The sequence below is a fragment of the Leucoraja erinacea genome, unplaced genomic scaffold (genome assembly GCF_028641065.1).
Source record: "Leucoraja erinacea ecotype New England unplaced genomic scaffold, Leri_hhj_1 Leri_131S, whole genome shotgun sequence".
NCBI classification, from domain to species: Eukaryota; Metazoa; Chordata; class Chondrichthyes; order Rajiformes; family Rajidae; genus Leucoraja; species Leucoraja erinaceus.
The window spans coordinates 135217-152085 of record NW_026575583.1 but is presented as its reverse complement, the minus strand read 5'-3'; the positions used below and the strand labels follow the sequence as shown (position 1 = coordinate 152085).

The 16869-nt window shown below is 45.9% G+C and overlaps 1 protein-coding gene across 1 annotated transcript in view; it reads right to left on the bottom strand.

Annotated features, from left to right (window-relative positions):
• The window catches only part of LOC129715683 (integrin alpha-X-like), a 118714-nt gene that overhangs the window by 29606 nt on the left and 72239 nt on the right, over positions 1 to 16869 (bottom strand). Inside the window, 2 exon segments of the mRNA XM_055665542.1 lie at positions 13475 to 13629; positions 16100 to 16230. Of these exon segments, the coding sequence (XP_055521517.1) occupies positions 13475 to 13629; positions 16100 to 16230 (286 nt within the window).

Genomic DNA, 16869 nt, shown 5'->3' with positions numbered 1-16869 from the left:
CTTCTACGAATTCCACAGATTCACAACTCTCATGGTGAAGAGGTTTTTCCTCATGTCAGTCCTAAATGGCCTACCCCTTTCTCCTTAAACTGTGACCCCTGGTTCTGGACTACCCCAACATCGGGAATTTTTCACCTGCCTCTAGTCTGTCCAATCCCTTGAGCATTTTATGTTTCTACTAGACTAAGTGGAAGGACATTATTGCCATAGAGGGAGTGCAGAGAAGGTTCACCAGACTGATTCCTGGGATGTCAGGACTGTCTTATGAAGAAAGACTGGATAGACTTGGTTTATACTCTCTAGAATTTAGGAGATTGAGAGGGGATCTTATAGAAACATACAACATTTTTAAGGGGTTGGACAGGCTAGATGCAGGAAGATTGTTCCCGATGTTAGGGAAGTCCAGGACAAGGGGTCACAGCTTAAGGATAAGAGGGAAATCCTTTAAAACCGAGATGAGAAGAACTTTTTTCACACAGAGAGTGGTGAATCTCTGGAACTCTTTGCCACAGAGGGTAGTTGAGGCCAGTTCATTGGCTATATTTAAGAGGGAGTTAGATGTGGCCCTTGTGGGCTAAGGGGATCAGGGGGTATGGAGAGAAGGCAGGTACGGGATACTGAGTTGGATGATCAGCCATGATCATATTGAATGGCGGTGCAGGCTCGAAGGGCCGAATGGCCTACTCCTGCACCTAATTTCTATGTTTCTATGTTTCTAACCCGTTGGATCCCATGTTCACATGGGAGGGCTGGTCCCCCGACGCAATATTCCACCTCTCCACCAATTCCAATTTTGGTGGCCAATAGGGGGGCTTTCTGGAGCGCTGGTATGGGTTCTTGAGGTGGCAGCTCAGTCCCTCAAGCCTGATCTGCTGGCAGCTCACTCACGGCTGGTGGGCTGGCAGTTGACTCATAACTATTTCTTGAAATTCCTTTTCAAGCAGGGTGCAAGGCCACCAAATTCAAATCCACGTTCCTATCATTTCAAGCAGGGTGCAAGGCCACCAAATTCAAGTGCAGTTTCTTACCATTTTGAGCAGGCTGCAAGGCCACCAAATTTAAGTGCAGTTTCCTACCACTTCAAGCAAGGTGCAAGTCCACCAAATTCAAGTGCAGTATCCAACCACTGCAAGCAGGGTGCAAGGCCATCGAATTCAAGTGCAGTTTCATACCACTTCAAGCTTGATCCAAGGCCACCAAATTCAAGTGCAGTTTCATACCACTCTCAGCAGGGTGCAAGGCCACTAAATTCAGTGCAGTTTCATACCACTTCAAGCAGGATGCAAAGCCACCAAATTCAAAAGCAGCTTCATACCATCTCATGCAGGGTGAAACCACCATAAAACCACACAAAACACCAAACTCACGGTTCAGTAGACATTCAGTGTGTGCAGCTGATTCACAGCTCAAACAGAGTCATGACCTCTCCCTCCCCCATCATGCAGAGACTGAGCCACACCCACACTTCTGGGTTTTATAACCCCTCCCCCTCCCACCGGAAAAAGTGTGGCTTTCATGGCGTGATTGACAGGGGAAAGACATTTTTTAAACACTAATAACACTTTTATTTTTCATTGATGGGAAGAATTCTCTGCGGAGGGGGACTGAGTAAGATGGCCAAAAATCACAGACGCAAGTGGTAGTGTTTAATCTAAAATCAATATACAGTGCAAACAGGAAGTGCATTTGCAGTGGTGCCTTTTAACTTCAAGCCAAAGCACCCAAGCCGCCATTTGCAGTAAGTAGTGCCTTTTAACTTCAAGCCAAAGCACCCAAGCCACCATTTGCAGTATGTAGTGCCTTTCAACTTCATGCCACCATTTGCGGTAAGTAGTGCCGTTCAACTTCAAGCCAATGCACCCACACCACCATTTCCAGCAAATAGTGCCTTTCAACTTCAAGCCAAAGCACCCAAGCCACCATTTGCAGTAAGTAGTGCCTTTCAACTTCAAGCCAAAGCATCCAAGCCACCATTTGCCGTAAGTAGTGCCTTTCAACTTCATGCCATCATTTGCAGTAAAAAGTGCCTTTCAATTACCAGCCAAAGCACCCAAGCCACATTTGCAGTAAATAGTGCCTTTCAATGTCAAGCCAAAGCACCCAAGCCACCAATTGCAGTAAGTATTCCCTTTCAACGTCAAACCAAAGCACCCAAACCACCATTTGCAGTAAATAGTGCCTTTCAACTTCAAGCCAAAACACCCAAACAACCATTTGCAGGCAGTGCCTTTTTACTTCAAACAAACAATATTTTCATTTTCAAACCAAATTAAGGGGACTCACAGTTGTGTAGACATTTCTTCAGTGTTATTCAGAGCTCAGAGAGACATGATCCGTGGCTTCATCCATCTTGTTGAGACTGAGTGAGGCACACCACTTCTTGGTTTTATAATCCCTCCCCCTCCCTCCAGCAGGGGCAGCAGAGAGAATGGTGAATTTAAAAAATATATATATTTCTCTGATTTGTCATCAATGGGAAAAATCCTCCATACCCATAAGGCGGAGGGGTGCTCTGAGCGAGGTGGCCAAAAATGACGGCCGTATGTGGCGGCGTTCTATCGGAAATCGCAGCACAGTGGGCCAAAAGCGGTCAAGATCAGAGTTTTTGTAATATAGATAAGATGCCCTCTCATAAAATCAAGGCCAGTCCACTCAATCTTTCCTCATATGATGGTCCCACCATCCTGGGAATTAACCTGGTGAACCTACGCTGCATTCCCTCAATAGCATGAATGTCCTTCCTCAAATTAGGAGACAAAAATTGCATACAATGCTTCAGGTGCGGTCTCACCAGGATCCTGTACAACTGCACTAAGACCGACCTCTTCTTCTTGCGTATGGCGTGCACAGCCTAAAGTTGTAGGACAACTTGTTCTATTTGATCTTATTTGTTGTGCACGCCAGGCTGATTGCATTCTTGAAACAGGTCGGACCACGTGAAGGTTGCAATAACCATATAACCATATAACAATTACAGCACGGAAACAGGCCATCTCGGCCCTTCTAGTCCGTGCCGAACACTTATTCTCCCCTAGTCCCACTAATCCAATTTATTTTTAAATGATAAAAACGAACCTGCCTCCACCACCTTCACTGGAAGCTCATTCTACACAGCCACCACTCTCTGAGTAAAGACGTTTCCCCTCATGTTACCCCTAAACTTCTGTCCCTTAATTCTCAAGTCATGTCCCCTTGTTTGAATCTTCCCTACTCTCAGTGGGAAAAGCTTATCCACGTCAACTCTGTCTGTCCCTCTCATCATTTTAAAGACCTCTATCAAGTCCCCCCTTAACCTTCTGCGCTCCAAAGATTAAAGCCCTAACTTGTTCAACCTCTCTCTGTAACTTAGTTGCTGAAACCCAGGCAACATTCTAGTAAATCTCCTCTGTACTCTCCCTATTTTGTTGACATCCTTTCTATAATTAGGCGACCAAAATTGTACACACCAATGCCTTGTACAATTTTAACATTACATCCCAACTTCTATACTCAATGCTCTGATTTATAAAGGCCAGCACATCAAAAGCTTTCTTTACCACCCTATCTACATGAGATTCCACTTTCAGGGAACTGTGCACAGTTATTCCCAGATCCCTCTGTTCACCTGCATTCTTAAATTCCCTACCATTTACCATGTACGTCCTATTTTGATTTGTCCTGCCAAGATGTAGCGCCTCACACTTATCAGCATTAAATTCCATCTGCCATCTTTCAGCCCACTCTTCCAACTGGCATAAATCTCTCTGTAGACTTTGAAAATCTACTTCATTATCCACAACCCCACCTATCTTAGTATCATCTGCATACTTACTAATCCAATTTACCACACCATCATCCAGATCATTGATGTACATGACAAACAACAGTGGACCCAACACAGATCCCTGTGGCACCCCACTAGTCACTGGCCTCCAACCTGACAAACATCCATCCACCATTACTCTCTGGCATCTCCCATTCAGCCACTGTTGAATCCATCTTGCTACTCCTCCATTAATCCCCAACCATTGAACCTTCTTAACCAACCTTCCGTGAGGAACCTTGTCAAAGGCCTTACTGAAGTCCATGTATACAACATCCACTGCTTTACCCTCATCAATTTCCCGAGTAACCTCTTCAAAAAATTCAAGAAGATTAGTCAAACATGACGTTCCAGGCACAAATCCATGCTGACTGTTCCTAATCAGACCCTGTTTATCCAGATGCTTATATATATTATCTCTAAGTATCCTTTCCATTAATTTGCCCACCACTGACGTCAAACTAACAGGTCTATAATTGCTAGGTTTACTCTTAGACCTCTTTTTAAACAATGGAACAACATGCGCAGTATGCCAATCCTCCGGCACTATTCCCGTTTTCTGTCATAGCCCCTGCTATTTCTACACTAACTTCCCTCAATGTCCTAGGGATTATCATGTCCGGACCTGGAGACTTATCCACTTTTACATTTCTCAAAAGTGTCAGTACTTCCTCTTCTTTGAATCTCATAGTTTCCATAGCTACTCTACTTGTTTCCCTTACCTCACATAATTCAATATCCTTCTCCTTGGTGAATACCGAAGAAAAGAAATTGTTCAATATCTCCCCCATCTCTTTTGGCTCTGCAATAGCAGTCCACTCTGACTCTCTAATGGACCAACTTTATCCCTCATTATCCTTTTGCTATTAATATAGCTGTAGAAACCCTTAGGATTTACTTTCACCTTACTTGCCAAAGCAACCTCATATCTTCTTTTAGCTTTTCTAATTTCTTTCTTGAGATTCTTTTTACATTCTTTATACTCCTCAAGCACCTCATTTACTCCATACTGCCTATAATTATTGTAGATCTCTCTCTTTTTCCGAACCAAGTGTCCAATTTCCCTTGAAAACCATGGCTCTTTCCAATTCTTACTATTTCCTTTCAACCGAACAGGGACATAAAGATTCTGTACTTTTAAAATGTCACCTTTAAATGTCCTCCATTTCTCTTCCACATCTTTCCCATAAAACAAACTGTCCCAATTCACTCCTTTTAAATCCTTTCGCATCTCATCAAAGTTAGCCTTGTTACATTTGTCTAAATCGTTAATATATTAATAACCATATAACAATTACAGCACGGAAACAGGCCATCTCGGCCCTACAAGTCCGTGCCGACACAACTTTTTTCCCTTAGTCCCACCTGCCTGCACTCATACCATAAGCCTCCATTCCCTTCTCATCCATATGCCTATCCAATTTATTTTTAAATGATACCAACGAATGATACCCCAAAAACCGAGATGAGAAGAACTTTTTTCACACAGAGAGTGGTGAATCTCTGGAATTCTCTGCCACAGAGGGTAGTTGAGGCCAGTTCATTGGCTATATTTAAGAGGGAGTTAGATGTGGCCCTTGTGTCTAAGGGGATCAGGGGGTATGGAGAGAAGGCAGGTACGGGATACTGAGTTGGATGATCAGCCATGATCATATTGAATGACGGTGCAGGCTCGAAGGGCCGAATGGCCTACTCCTGCACCAAATTTCTATGTTTCTATGTTTCCACTGGAAGCTCATTCCACACCGCTACCACTCTCTGAGTAAAGACGTTCCTCCTCATGTTACCCCTAAACTTCTGTCCCTGTAAATAACTGGGGTTCCAGCGGCAAGCCATGCGGCAATACACTTGTCACTACTTGCCATTCTGAAAAGGACCCGTTAAGTCCTACTGTTTGCTTCCTGTCTGTTAACCAGTTCTCTATCCATGTCAATACCCTACCTACAATACTATGTGCTCTAATTTTGCACACTAATCTTTTGTGTTGGACCTTGTCAAAGGCTTTTTGAAAGTCCATATACACCATCCCTTATCCATTCTTCTTGTTATATCCTCAAAAATTCCAGTAGATTAGTCAAGCATGATTTCCTCTTCATAAATCCATGCTGACTTTGACCAATCCCATCACTGCTTTCCAAATGTGCTGTTAAAACATCTTTAATAATCGACTCCAGCATCTTTCCCACTACCGATGCAAGGCGAACTGGTCTATAATTCCCCGTTTTCTCTCTTCTTCCTTTCTAAAAAAATTGAGGTACATTAGCTACCCTCCAGTCCACAGGAACTGATCCAGAATCGAGAGAACTTTGGAAAATGATCACCAATGCATCCACAATTTCTAAGGCCACCTCCTTGAGTACTCTGGGATGCAGACCATCAGGCTCTGGGGATTTATCTGCCTTCAGTCCCAACAGTTTACCGAACACCATTTCCTGACTAATGTGGATTCCCTTCAGTTCCTCCCTCCCACTAGATCCCCTGTTCCCTAGTATTTCTGGGAGATTGTTAGTGTCTTCCTTGGCGAAGACAGAACCAAAGTACTCGTTTAACTGCTGTGCCATTTACTTGTTTCCCATTATAAATCCACCTGTCTCTGATTGTAAGGGACCTACATTTGTCTGCACTGATCTTTTCCTTTTTACATATCTAAAGCTTTTACAGTCAGTTTTTATATTCCCCACAAGCTTAATTTCATGCTCTTAATCAACCCCGTTGTCGTCCTCTGTTGTTCTAAACTTCTCCCAGTCCCCTGGTTTGCTGCTTCCTCTGGCCAATGTTTATGCCTCCTCCTTGAATTTAACACTATGCTTGATTTCCCTCATTAGCCACGGTTGAGCCGCCTTCCCCGTTTTATTTTTTCACCAGACAGGTATGAAGAATTTCTGGAGTTCATCCATGCGGTGTTTAAATCTTTGCCATTGCATCTCCACCGTCAACTCTTTAAGTATAATTTGAGAGGACCCGACAGCGAAAGTGGAGAGGTCAATGATGGCACCGACCGACGGACGAGGTCAAACCATGTGGAAGTGAGGACGCCGCTGCAGACATAAGGAACAATAGGGACCCGGAGTGGAGGGACCGCTGTGGGGGTGGGGGGGGAGAGCAACGGGGACCCGGCGTGGGAGGGGGGGGGGGGGGGGGGGGGGGGGCATGTGTTTATAAAGTATTCAACTCAATTCAATTCCTGGAGGAGTACAAAGGAGCAAAGTAGAAACAGAAATCAGAAGGGCAAAAAGGGGCCAAGTGATAGCTCTGGAAGGTAGCATTAAGGGCAATCTCAAGAGATTTTATAAATATATAAGGGGGGGGGAGGGTAACTAGAGAGAGAGAGTGGGACATGTCAGGAATTAAAGCGGTCACCTCTGTTTGGAGCCACAGGAGATGGGCAAGGTCCTCAATGAGTATTTCTCGTCTGTATTTACCAAGAAGACAGATGGACATAGAAAATAGGTGCAGGAGTTGGCCATTCGGCCCTTCAAGCTAGCACCGCCATTTAACATGATCATGGCTGATCATTCAAAATCATTACCCCATTCCTGCGTTTTCCCCAGGTCCCTTGATTCCCTTAGCCCTTAGTGCTAAATCTAGCTCACTCTTGAAAACATCCAGTGAATTGGCCTCCACTGCCTTCTGTGGACTGGGTCAGTCAATGGAAGTGTCTCGAGAGCAGTCAGTGTTACAGTCTGAGAGGTGTTGAAGGCCCCATCATGTGCAAAGGTAAACAACTCTCCAGGGCCTGAGCAGATATATCCGAAAAACATCATGGGAAAATAGGAAATTTACGATTCATCTTTAAATACAGGAGAGATGAATTAGGAACAGTCAACATGGATTTGTGCCTGGAAGGTCATGTCTGAGAAATCTTCTTGAATTTTTTGAAGAGGTTACTAGGGAAATTGATGAGGGTAAAGCGGTGGATGTTGTCTATATGGACTTCAGTAAGGTCTTTGACAAGGTTCCACATGGAAGGTTGGTTAAGAAGGTTCAATTGTCGGGTATTAATGGTGGAGTAGCAAGATGGATTCAACAGTGGCTGAATGGGAGATACCAGAGTGTAATGGTGGATAACTGTTTGTCAGGTTGGAGGCCGGTGACTAGTGGGGTGCTTCAGGGATCTGTGTTGGGTCCACTGTTGTTTGTCATATACATCAATGATCTGGATGATGGTGTGGTAAATTGGATTGGTAAGTATGCAGGTGATACTAAGATAGGTGGTGTTGTGGATAATGAAGTTGATTTTCAAAGTCTACAGAGAGATTTAGGCCATTTGGAAGAGTGGGCTGAAAGATGACAGATGGAGTTTAATGCTGATATGTGTGAGGTGCTATATCTTGGTAGAACAAATCAAAATAGGACGTACATGGTAAATGGTAGCGAATTGAGGAATGCAGTTGAACAGAGGGATCTAGGAATAACTGTGCATAGTACCCTGAAGGTGGAATCTCATGTAGATAGGGTGGTAAAGAAAGCTTTTGGGGTGCTAGCCTTTATAAATCAGAGCATTGAGTATAGAAGTTGGGATGTAATGTTAAAATTGTACAAGGCATTGGTGAGGCCAATTCTGGAGTATGGTGTACAATTCTGGTCGCCAAATTATAGGAAAGATGTCAACAAAATAGAGAGAGTACAGAGGAGATTTATTAGAATGTTGCTTGGGTTTCAGCATCTAAGTTACAGAGAAAGGTTGAACAAGATAGGTCTTTATTCTTTGGAGCACAGAAGGTTAAGTGGGGACTTGATAGAGGTCTTTAAAATTATGAGAGGGATAGACAGAGTTGACGTGGATACGCTTTTTCCATTGAGAGGAGGGAAGATTCAAACAAGAGGACATAATTTGAGAATTAAGGGCCAAAAGTTTAGGGGTAACATGAAGGGAAACTTCTTTACTCAGCTGTGTGGAATGAGCTTCCAGTGGAAGTGGTGGAGGCAGGTTCGATTTTATGATTTAAAAATAAATTGGATTGGTATATGGACGGGAAAGGAATGGAGGGTTATGGTCTGAGTGCAGGTAGATGGAACTAGGTGAGAGTAAGTGTTCGGCATGGACTAAAATGGTCGAGATGGCCTGTTTCCGTGCTGTAATTGTTATATGGTTATATAGGTACTGGAAGACTGGAGGGTGGCAAATGTTGTGCCTCTACTCAAGAAGGGCTGCAGGGAAAAAGCTGGGAACTATAGGGCAGTGAGAACATATGTAGTTGGAAAGTTACGAGAGAGTATTCTGAGGGATAGGATATACAGGCATTTGGATGGGCACGGGCTGATTAAAGATAGTCAGCTTGGTTTTATACGTCTCACAAACCTGATTGATTTTTTTGAAGACATGACCAAATAGGTCAATGAGGGCAGAGCTGTAGATGTGTACATGGACTTCAGCAAATCATTCAACAAGGTTCCGTATGGTAGGCTGCTCTGGAAGGTTAGATCGCATGGAATCCATGGAGAGATAGCTGAATGGATAGCAAATTAGCTTCATGGAAGGAAGCAGAGGGTGATGGTGGAAGGTTGCTTCTCGGACTGGAGGCCTGTGACTAGTGGTGTGCCTCAGGGTTTGGTGCTGGGCCCGTTACTGTTTGTCATCTACATCAACGATTTGTATGAGAACATACAGAACAAGATTAGCAAGTTTGCTAGTGATACAAAAGTAGGTGGATTTGCAGATAGTGAAGGTGTTTGTGAAAAATTGCTGCAGGATCTTGATCGATTAGCCAGGTGGGCGGAGGAATGGTGGATGGAATTTAATACGGAGAAATGTGAAGTGTTGCATTTTGGTAAGTCTAACATGGGCAGGACCTACACAGTTAATGGTAGGCCTCTGGGGAGTGTTGTGGAACAGAGGGATCTAGGAGTGCAGGTTCATGATTCCTTGAAGATGGAGTTACAGGTAGACAGGTTGGTCAAAAAGGCATTTGGCACATTGGCCTTCATCAGATGGGAGGTCATGTTGCAATTGTACAAGATGTTGGTGAAACCGCATTTAGAGTATTGTATTCAGTTCTGGTCAGCATTTTATAGGACAGATGTTATCAAGCTGGAAAGGGTACGGAGAAGATATACAAAAATATTGCCTGGGCTGGAGGGTGTGAGCTATTGGGAATGGTTGCGTAGGCTGGGTCTTTATTCCTTGGGGCGCAGGAAGAAGAGGGGATGATCTTATAGAGGTGTATAAAATCATGAGATGAATAGATCGGGTAGATTAACAGAGTCTCTTGCCCAGAGTAGGTGAATCGAGGACCAGAGGACATAGGTGTAAGGTGAAGGGGAAAAGATTTGATAGGAATCTGAAGGGCAACTTTTTCACACAACGAGTGATGAGTGTATGGAACGAGCTGCCAGAGGAGGTAGTTGAGGCTGGGACTATCCCAAAATTTAAGAAACATTCATGAAACAGACAAGTGCATGGATTGGATATGCTTGGAGGGATATGGACCAAACACAGGCAGGTGGGACTAGTGTAGCATGGGCAAGTTAGGCCGAAGAGCCTGTTTCCACACTATAACTTAATGAGTCGGGGGGATATGGGGAGAAGGCAGGAACGGGGTACTGATTGGGAATGATCAGCCATGATCACATTGAATGGCTCAAAGGGCCGAATGGCCTACTCCTGCACCTATTCAAACAAGAGGACATGACTTCAGAATTAAGGGACAGAAGTTTAGGGGTAATATGAGGGGGAACTTCTTTACTCAGAGAGTGGTAGCGGTGTGGAATGAGCTTCCAGTGGAAGTGGTGGAGGCAGGTTCATTGGTATCATTTAAAAATAAATTGGATAGGCATATGGATGAGAAGGGAATGGAGGGTTATGGTATGAGTGCAGGCAGGTGGGACTAAGGGGAAAAAAAATTTGTTCGGCACGGACTTGTAGGGCCGAGATGGCCTGTTTCCGTGCTGTAATTGTTATATGGTTATATGGTTATTGTCTATTGACTCCAAACGTTTGGTTGCCAGACAGGAAACAAAGAGTAGGGATTAACTGGTCCCTTGCAGAATTGCAGTCCGTGACAAGTGGAGTATAAGAATGCATGGTGACTTGGACAGGTTGGGTGAGTGGGCAGATGCATAGCAGATGCAGTTTAATGTGCATAAATGTGAGGTTATCCACTTTGGGAAAAGGGGAAGTACAACGAGATCTGGATGTCTTTGTGCATCAGTCACTGAAAGTATGCATGCAGGTACAGCAGGCAGTGAAGAAAGCCAATGCCAGTGGCCTTCATAACAAGAGGAGTTGAGTATGGGAACAAAGAGGTCCTTCTGCAGTTGTACAGGGCCCTAGTTAGACCACACCTGGAGTGTTGTTTGTAGTTTTGGTCTCTGAATTTGAGGAAGGACATTGTTGCTATTGAGGGAGTGCAGCAGATGTTCACAAGGTTAATTCCCGGGATGGCGGGACTGTCATATATTGAAAGAATGGAGCGACTGGGCTTGTAAAGTCTGGAATTTATAAATATGAGCGGGGATCTTATTGAAACATATGATTATTAAGGGATTGGACGTGCTAGAGGCAGGAAACATGTTCCAGATGTTGGGGGAGTCCAGAACCAAGGGCCACATATTAAAAATAAGGGATTGACCATTTAGAATGAAGATGAGGAAAAACCTTTTCACCAGGCACGTGCCGTCAGGGTGGGCAAGGTAGGCACTGCCTACCCTGACTAAAATTATAACATGCTAATTATTAAATATAAATATAAAGGCATGGGAGAATTATGCCTATCTAAGAGATCGATCTATTAGGTAGGCATAATTCTCCGTGCCTTTCAACCGCAGCACTTGCAACACGGGAAGGTCTGTGCAGCCCACGTGTCGTCACCGCTGCTTCAAGCCGTCAATTTCAAGCAGGGCTGAAGGCAGCTGAATATGGATTGCCATTATCTGAAGAATATCTTAGGAAGCAAAGAGAGAAGAATGGAGTTTGTGTACCAATAATGTGGTAAGTACATTTCTTGATGCTATATGTTTTTAAATACCCTATTTCCCGGGGTGGGGGGTGTTCCTTTCACAGCGTTTGGGGCAAAGATCTTATAACCATATAACCATATAACAATTACAGCACGGAAATAGGCCATCTCGACCCTTCTAGTCCGTGCCGAACACATAATCTCCCCTAGTCCCATATACCTGCGCTCAGACCATAACCCTCCATTCCCTTCCCATCCATATAACTATCCAATTTATTTTTAAATGATAAAAACGAACCTGCCTCCACCACCTTCACTGGAAGCTCATTCCACACAGCTACCACTCTCTGAGTAAAGAAGTTCCCCCTCATGTTACCCCTAAACTTCAGTCCCTTAATTCTCATGTCATGTCCCCTTGTTTGAATCTTCCCTACTCTCAGTGGGAAAAGCTTTTCCACGTCAACTCTGTCTATCCCTCTCATCATTTTAAAAACCTCTATCAAGTCCCCCCTTAACCTTCTGCGCTCCAAAGAATAAAGCCCTAACTTGTTCAACCTTTCTCTGTAACTTAGTTGCTGAAACCCAGGCAACATTCTAGTAAATCTCCTCTGTACTCTCTCTATTTTGTTGACATCCTTCCTATAATTAGGCGACCAAAATTGTACACCATACTCCAGAATTGGCCTCACCAATGCCTTGTACAATTTTAACATTACATCCCAACTTCTATACTCAATGCTCTGATTTATAAAGGCCAGCACACCAAAAGCTTTCTTTACCACCCTATCTACATGAGATTCCACTTTCAGGGAACTGTGCACAGTTATTCCCAGATCCCTCTGTTCAACTGCATTCTTCAATTCCCTACCATTTACCATGTAAATAGCTATACGATCTATAGCTATAAGATCTTTGGTTTGGGGAGTCTGGCCCGGGGTAAAGTTGCAGGGAGGGTTGTGAAGGAGGGGATCTGGATCATGCCAGTAATCCACATGCAACACTCCTTACGCGGAGCCACCGCATTGTGGCTGGGGGGGGGGGGGGAGAAATAGCTCGGGTGGCTGTGAGCGGCCGCTGGGCCGGTCAGTGGAACCAGCCGCTACCTCAGCGCCTTCTGACGGCCCCCGCTCACCTCTGGCATCTCTCCATCTAAAAACCTCGCTCCTGCCGCTCGCCGGCCTCACTCGTGTCAGCCGCTTCCCGCAAATCCTTAAATTCCGACAGCGCGATGCAATCATTGAGGTTACTCGGCTGTGGGAATATAAGGATTTGCAGGAAGCGGCTGACATGAGCGAAGTCGGCGAGCGGCAGGTGACAGGTGTTCAGACGGAGAGCACTGCCAAAGGTGAACGGGCCGGCAGAAGGCGCTGAAGTGGCCGCCAGATCTGCTGTCGGGTCCCGGCGTCTGCTCGCAACTCCCCGAGCTGCTTCTACCCCCGGCCACAATGCCGTGGCTTCACGTCCGGAGCGCTGCAGCAGCGATTAGTGAGTGAGTTACTGACATGATCCCCGACCCCCTCCTTCTCAACACTCCTCCTCCCCCCCACCCATTCAGTAATTCTGAATAAAGGAGACTTGGAACCCTTGGACAAATTTTACAGAGAGAACAATCTGCATATGCGAGGTTTAAGTTTTTTTTTTAAAGCCGACTGACTGCCTACCCTGAGTAATTAATCACGGCACGTGCCTGTGTTTCACCCATATATATACACCCATATATATACACAGATTAGGGTTCGAGGCTGGGATCTGATCCAGTGGGTTCCTGGTTTACCTGGTAACTTCTTGGTGAGCTCGCGAAGGGTAAAGCACATCATCACCAACACTTCAGGCTTCCTCTGTGAATTTTTGGGACAGTCGACATCTTTCAGTTTGATTTTCGGTGGGTCGAACGTGGTGTGAACTTTGACATCGACAACAGGCTGGGAACTATGGGAGTAACAGAGCGTTTATTAAAAATTGCAGCAGGCTCCATCATTTGGGGAAGTGGGCTGAGGAACGGCAAATGGAGTTTAACACAGATAAGTGTGAGTTAATGCATTTTGGGGAAGTCAATCGAGGGCAGGACCTTCACAGTGAATGGCTGGGCATTGGGGAGTGTTGTAGAGCAGAAGGGTCTTGGAGTGCAGGTACAAAGTTTGCTGTAAGTGGTATCACAGGTAGATAGGGTGGTCAAGAAGGCTTTCAGCACACTGGCCTTCACCGTCAGAGTGATGAGTATACAAGTTGGGACATTATGTTACAGTTGTACAAGGTGCTGGTGAGGCCACACTTGGCAGTACTGGGTAGGAAGGAACTGCAGGTGTTGGTTTTTTAGGATGTGAGAAGTAAAATGGATGAAGGGTGCCAGTGGATGTAGTGAGAGACTGGTGACTAAAATTAGAGCACATGGTATTGGGGAAGGGTGTTGGCATGGATAGAAAATTGATTGGCAGAGCAGAAGCAAATAGTAGGAGTGAACGGGTCCTTTTCAGAATGTCAGGCGGTGGTGAGTGGAGTGCCGCAAGGCTCGGTGTTGGGGCCGTAACTGTTTACCATATATATTAATGATTTGGAAGAGGGAATTAGAAGCAACACTAGCAAGTTTGCGGATGACACAAAGCTGGGTGGCAGAGTGAGCTGTGAAGAGGATGTTAGGAGGTTGCAGGGTGACCTGGACAGGTTGAGTGAGTGGGCAGATGCGTGGCAGATGCAGTATAATATAGATAAATGTGAGGTTATCCACTTTGGTGGCAAAAACAAGGGGACAGATTATTATCTCAAACGGGGTTAGGTTAGGTAAGGGGGAGGTGCAGCGAGACCTGGGCATCCTTGTACACCGGTCACTGAAAGTTGGCTTACAGGTACAGCAGGCAGTGAAGAAAGCTAATGGAATATTGGCCTTCATAACAAGAGGATTTCAGTATTGGAGTAAAGAGGTTCTTCTGCAGTTGTATAGGGCTCTGATGAGACCACATCTGGAGTATTGTGTACAGTTTTGGTCTCCTAATTTGAGGAAGGACATCCTTGTGATTGAGGCAGTGCAGCGTAGTTTCATGAGATTGATCCCTGGGATGGCGGGACTGTCATATGAGGAAAGATTGAAAAGACTAGGCTTGTATTCACTGGAGTTTAGAAGGATGAGAGATGATCTTTTGGAACATGTAAAATTATAAAAGGACTGGACAAGTTCGATGCAGGAAAATGTTCCCAATGTTGGGCGAGTCCAGAACCAGGGGCCACAGTCTTAGATTAAAGGGGAGGTCATTTAAGACTCAGGTGAGAAAAAACCTTTTCACCCAGAGTTGTGAATTTGTGGAATTCCCTGCCACAGAGGGCAGTTGAGGCCAAGTCACTGGATGGATTTAAGAGAGTTAGATAGTGGAGTCAAGGGATATGGGGAGAAGGCAGGCACGGGTTATTGATAGGGGACAATCAGCCATGATCACAATGAATGGCTCGAAGGGCCGAATGGCCTCCTCCTGCACCAATTTTCTATGTTTCTATGTAAATCGTAGATAGGTGCAAAAAGGCAGAGTAACTCAGCAGGACAGGCAGCATCTCTGGAGAGAAGGAATGGGTGACGTTTCGGGTCTGAAAAAGGGTCTCGACCCGAAACGTCATCCATTCCTTCTCTCCAGATATGCTGTCTGGCCCGCTGAGTTGCTCCAGCTTTTTGTGTCTGTCTTGGGAGTACAGCTTTGGTCAGTTTTGATCACCCTGCTTTCAGACAAATGTCATTGAGCCACTAAGAGTGCAGTGCTGCAAAGAGGATGTTTCCAGAGTAATGGGGAGAGGTTAGCTTTTATTACTTGGAGCACAGGAGGATGAGGGGTGAACTAACGGAGGGGTATAAGATTATGACACGAATGGATAGGGTGAATGCAAATTAATTTACCTCCAGGGTAGGGGAATCAAGTACCACAGGACATAGGTTTGAGGTGAGAGATTTAACAGGCTGGGATCTAATCTAAGGGTTTGTTGGGGTATATATGTTGAGTAACAGATCCCAGGGAGTGGGTTACAGGCTGGGATCTAATGCAGGGGTTTGGGAGGAGAAGATTTACAGAATAACAGAACCCAGGGAGTGGTTCCGATTTATTAGGAGATCATGAGGAGATCATGACTTTTTCACGCAGAGTGTGATGGGTAAATGGAATGAGGTCAAGTACTACAACAGTATTTAAATTTCGGATACATGGATAGGAAATGTTTAGAGATGGGGAGAGGGAGCGCCGTGGGTAGGGGGGGGGGGGGGAGGAGGGAGTTGGAGAGGGAGGGGGGGAGGCAGATGGTGGGGAGATGGAGGGGGGAACGGAGGAGGGGGGAGGGAGGAGAGGTGAGGGAGGAGGGAGGGCGCCGCATGAGTAGGGTGGGACTGGAAGGTGGGGATGGAGAGACGGGGCCAAGAGCCATGTACCGGAAGACAACGACTTTTCCCAGGGCTCCCACGGCAAAATCGGACAGACCATCACTGCTGACGTCTATCGCTCCGTGGATGGCGCGGCCGAAAAACCGTAGGCCGGTCTTCACGTCCGCCGATCGGATATGCTGTGGGAGAGGAGAAAGAGGGAGGGGGAGTGTGGTCAGAGTCAAGAGCAAGGCTCCCCTAGCAACCCCCGACAGGCCTCCCCTAGCAACCAGTGACAGGCCTCCCCTAGCAACCGGTGACAGGCCTCCCTTGGCGACAGGCCTCCCCTAGCAACAGGCCTCTCCTAGCAACAGTCCTTCCCTCGCAACCGGCGACAGGCCCCCACTTGCAACCAGTGACAGACCTCCCCTGGCAACTGGTGACAGGTCTCCCCTAGCAACCAGCCTCCCTTGTTAACAGGTCTCCCCCAGCAACCGGCCTCCCTTAGCAACTGGCTACAGGCTTCCCCTAGCAACCAGCGACAGGCCGCCCAGAGCAACCGGAGCCTGGCTTCTCCTAGTAACCGGCGACGGGCCTCCCCTAGCAACCGGCCTCTCCAAGCAACCGGCAAATGTACTCCCAAGCAACCGGTGACTGGCCTCGAGGATTGCCAACTATTAGCCAGGACATCCCATATATTGGGCTAAAGAATGGACCCTGCACCCTCTCCTTCCCATTCACCACTTTACACCTACTTAAGGCAAGACTCCAGTATGAAAAGACTGGGCCATTTCCCACCCCAACAGACACTTCACACCCACTCACAGCCTGACCTCAGT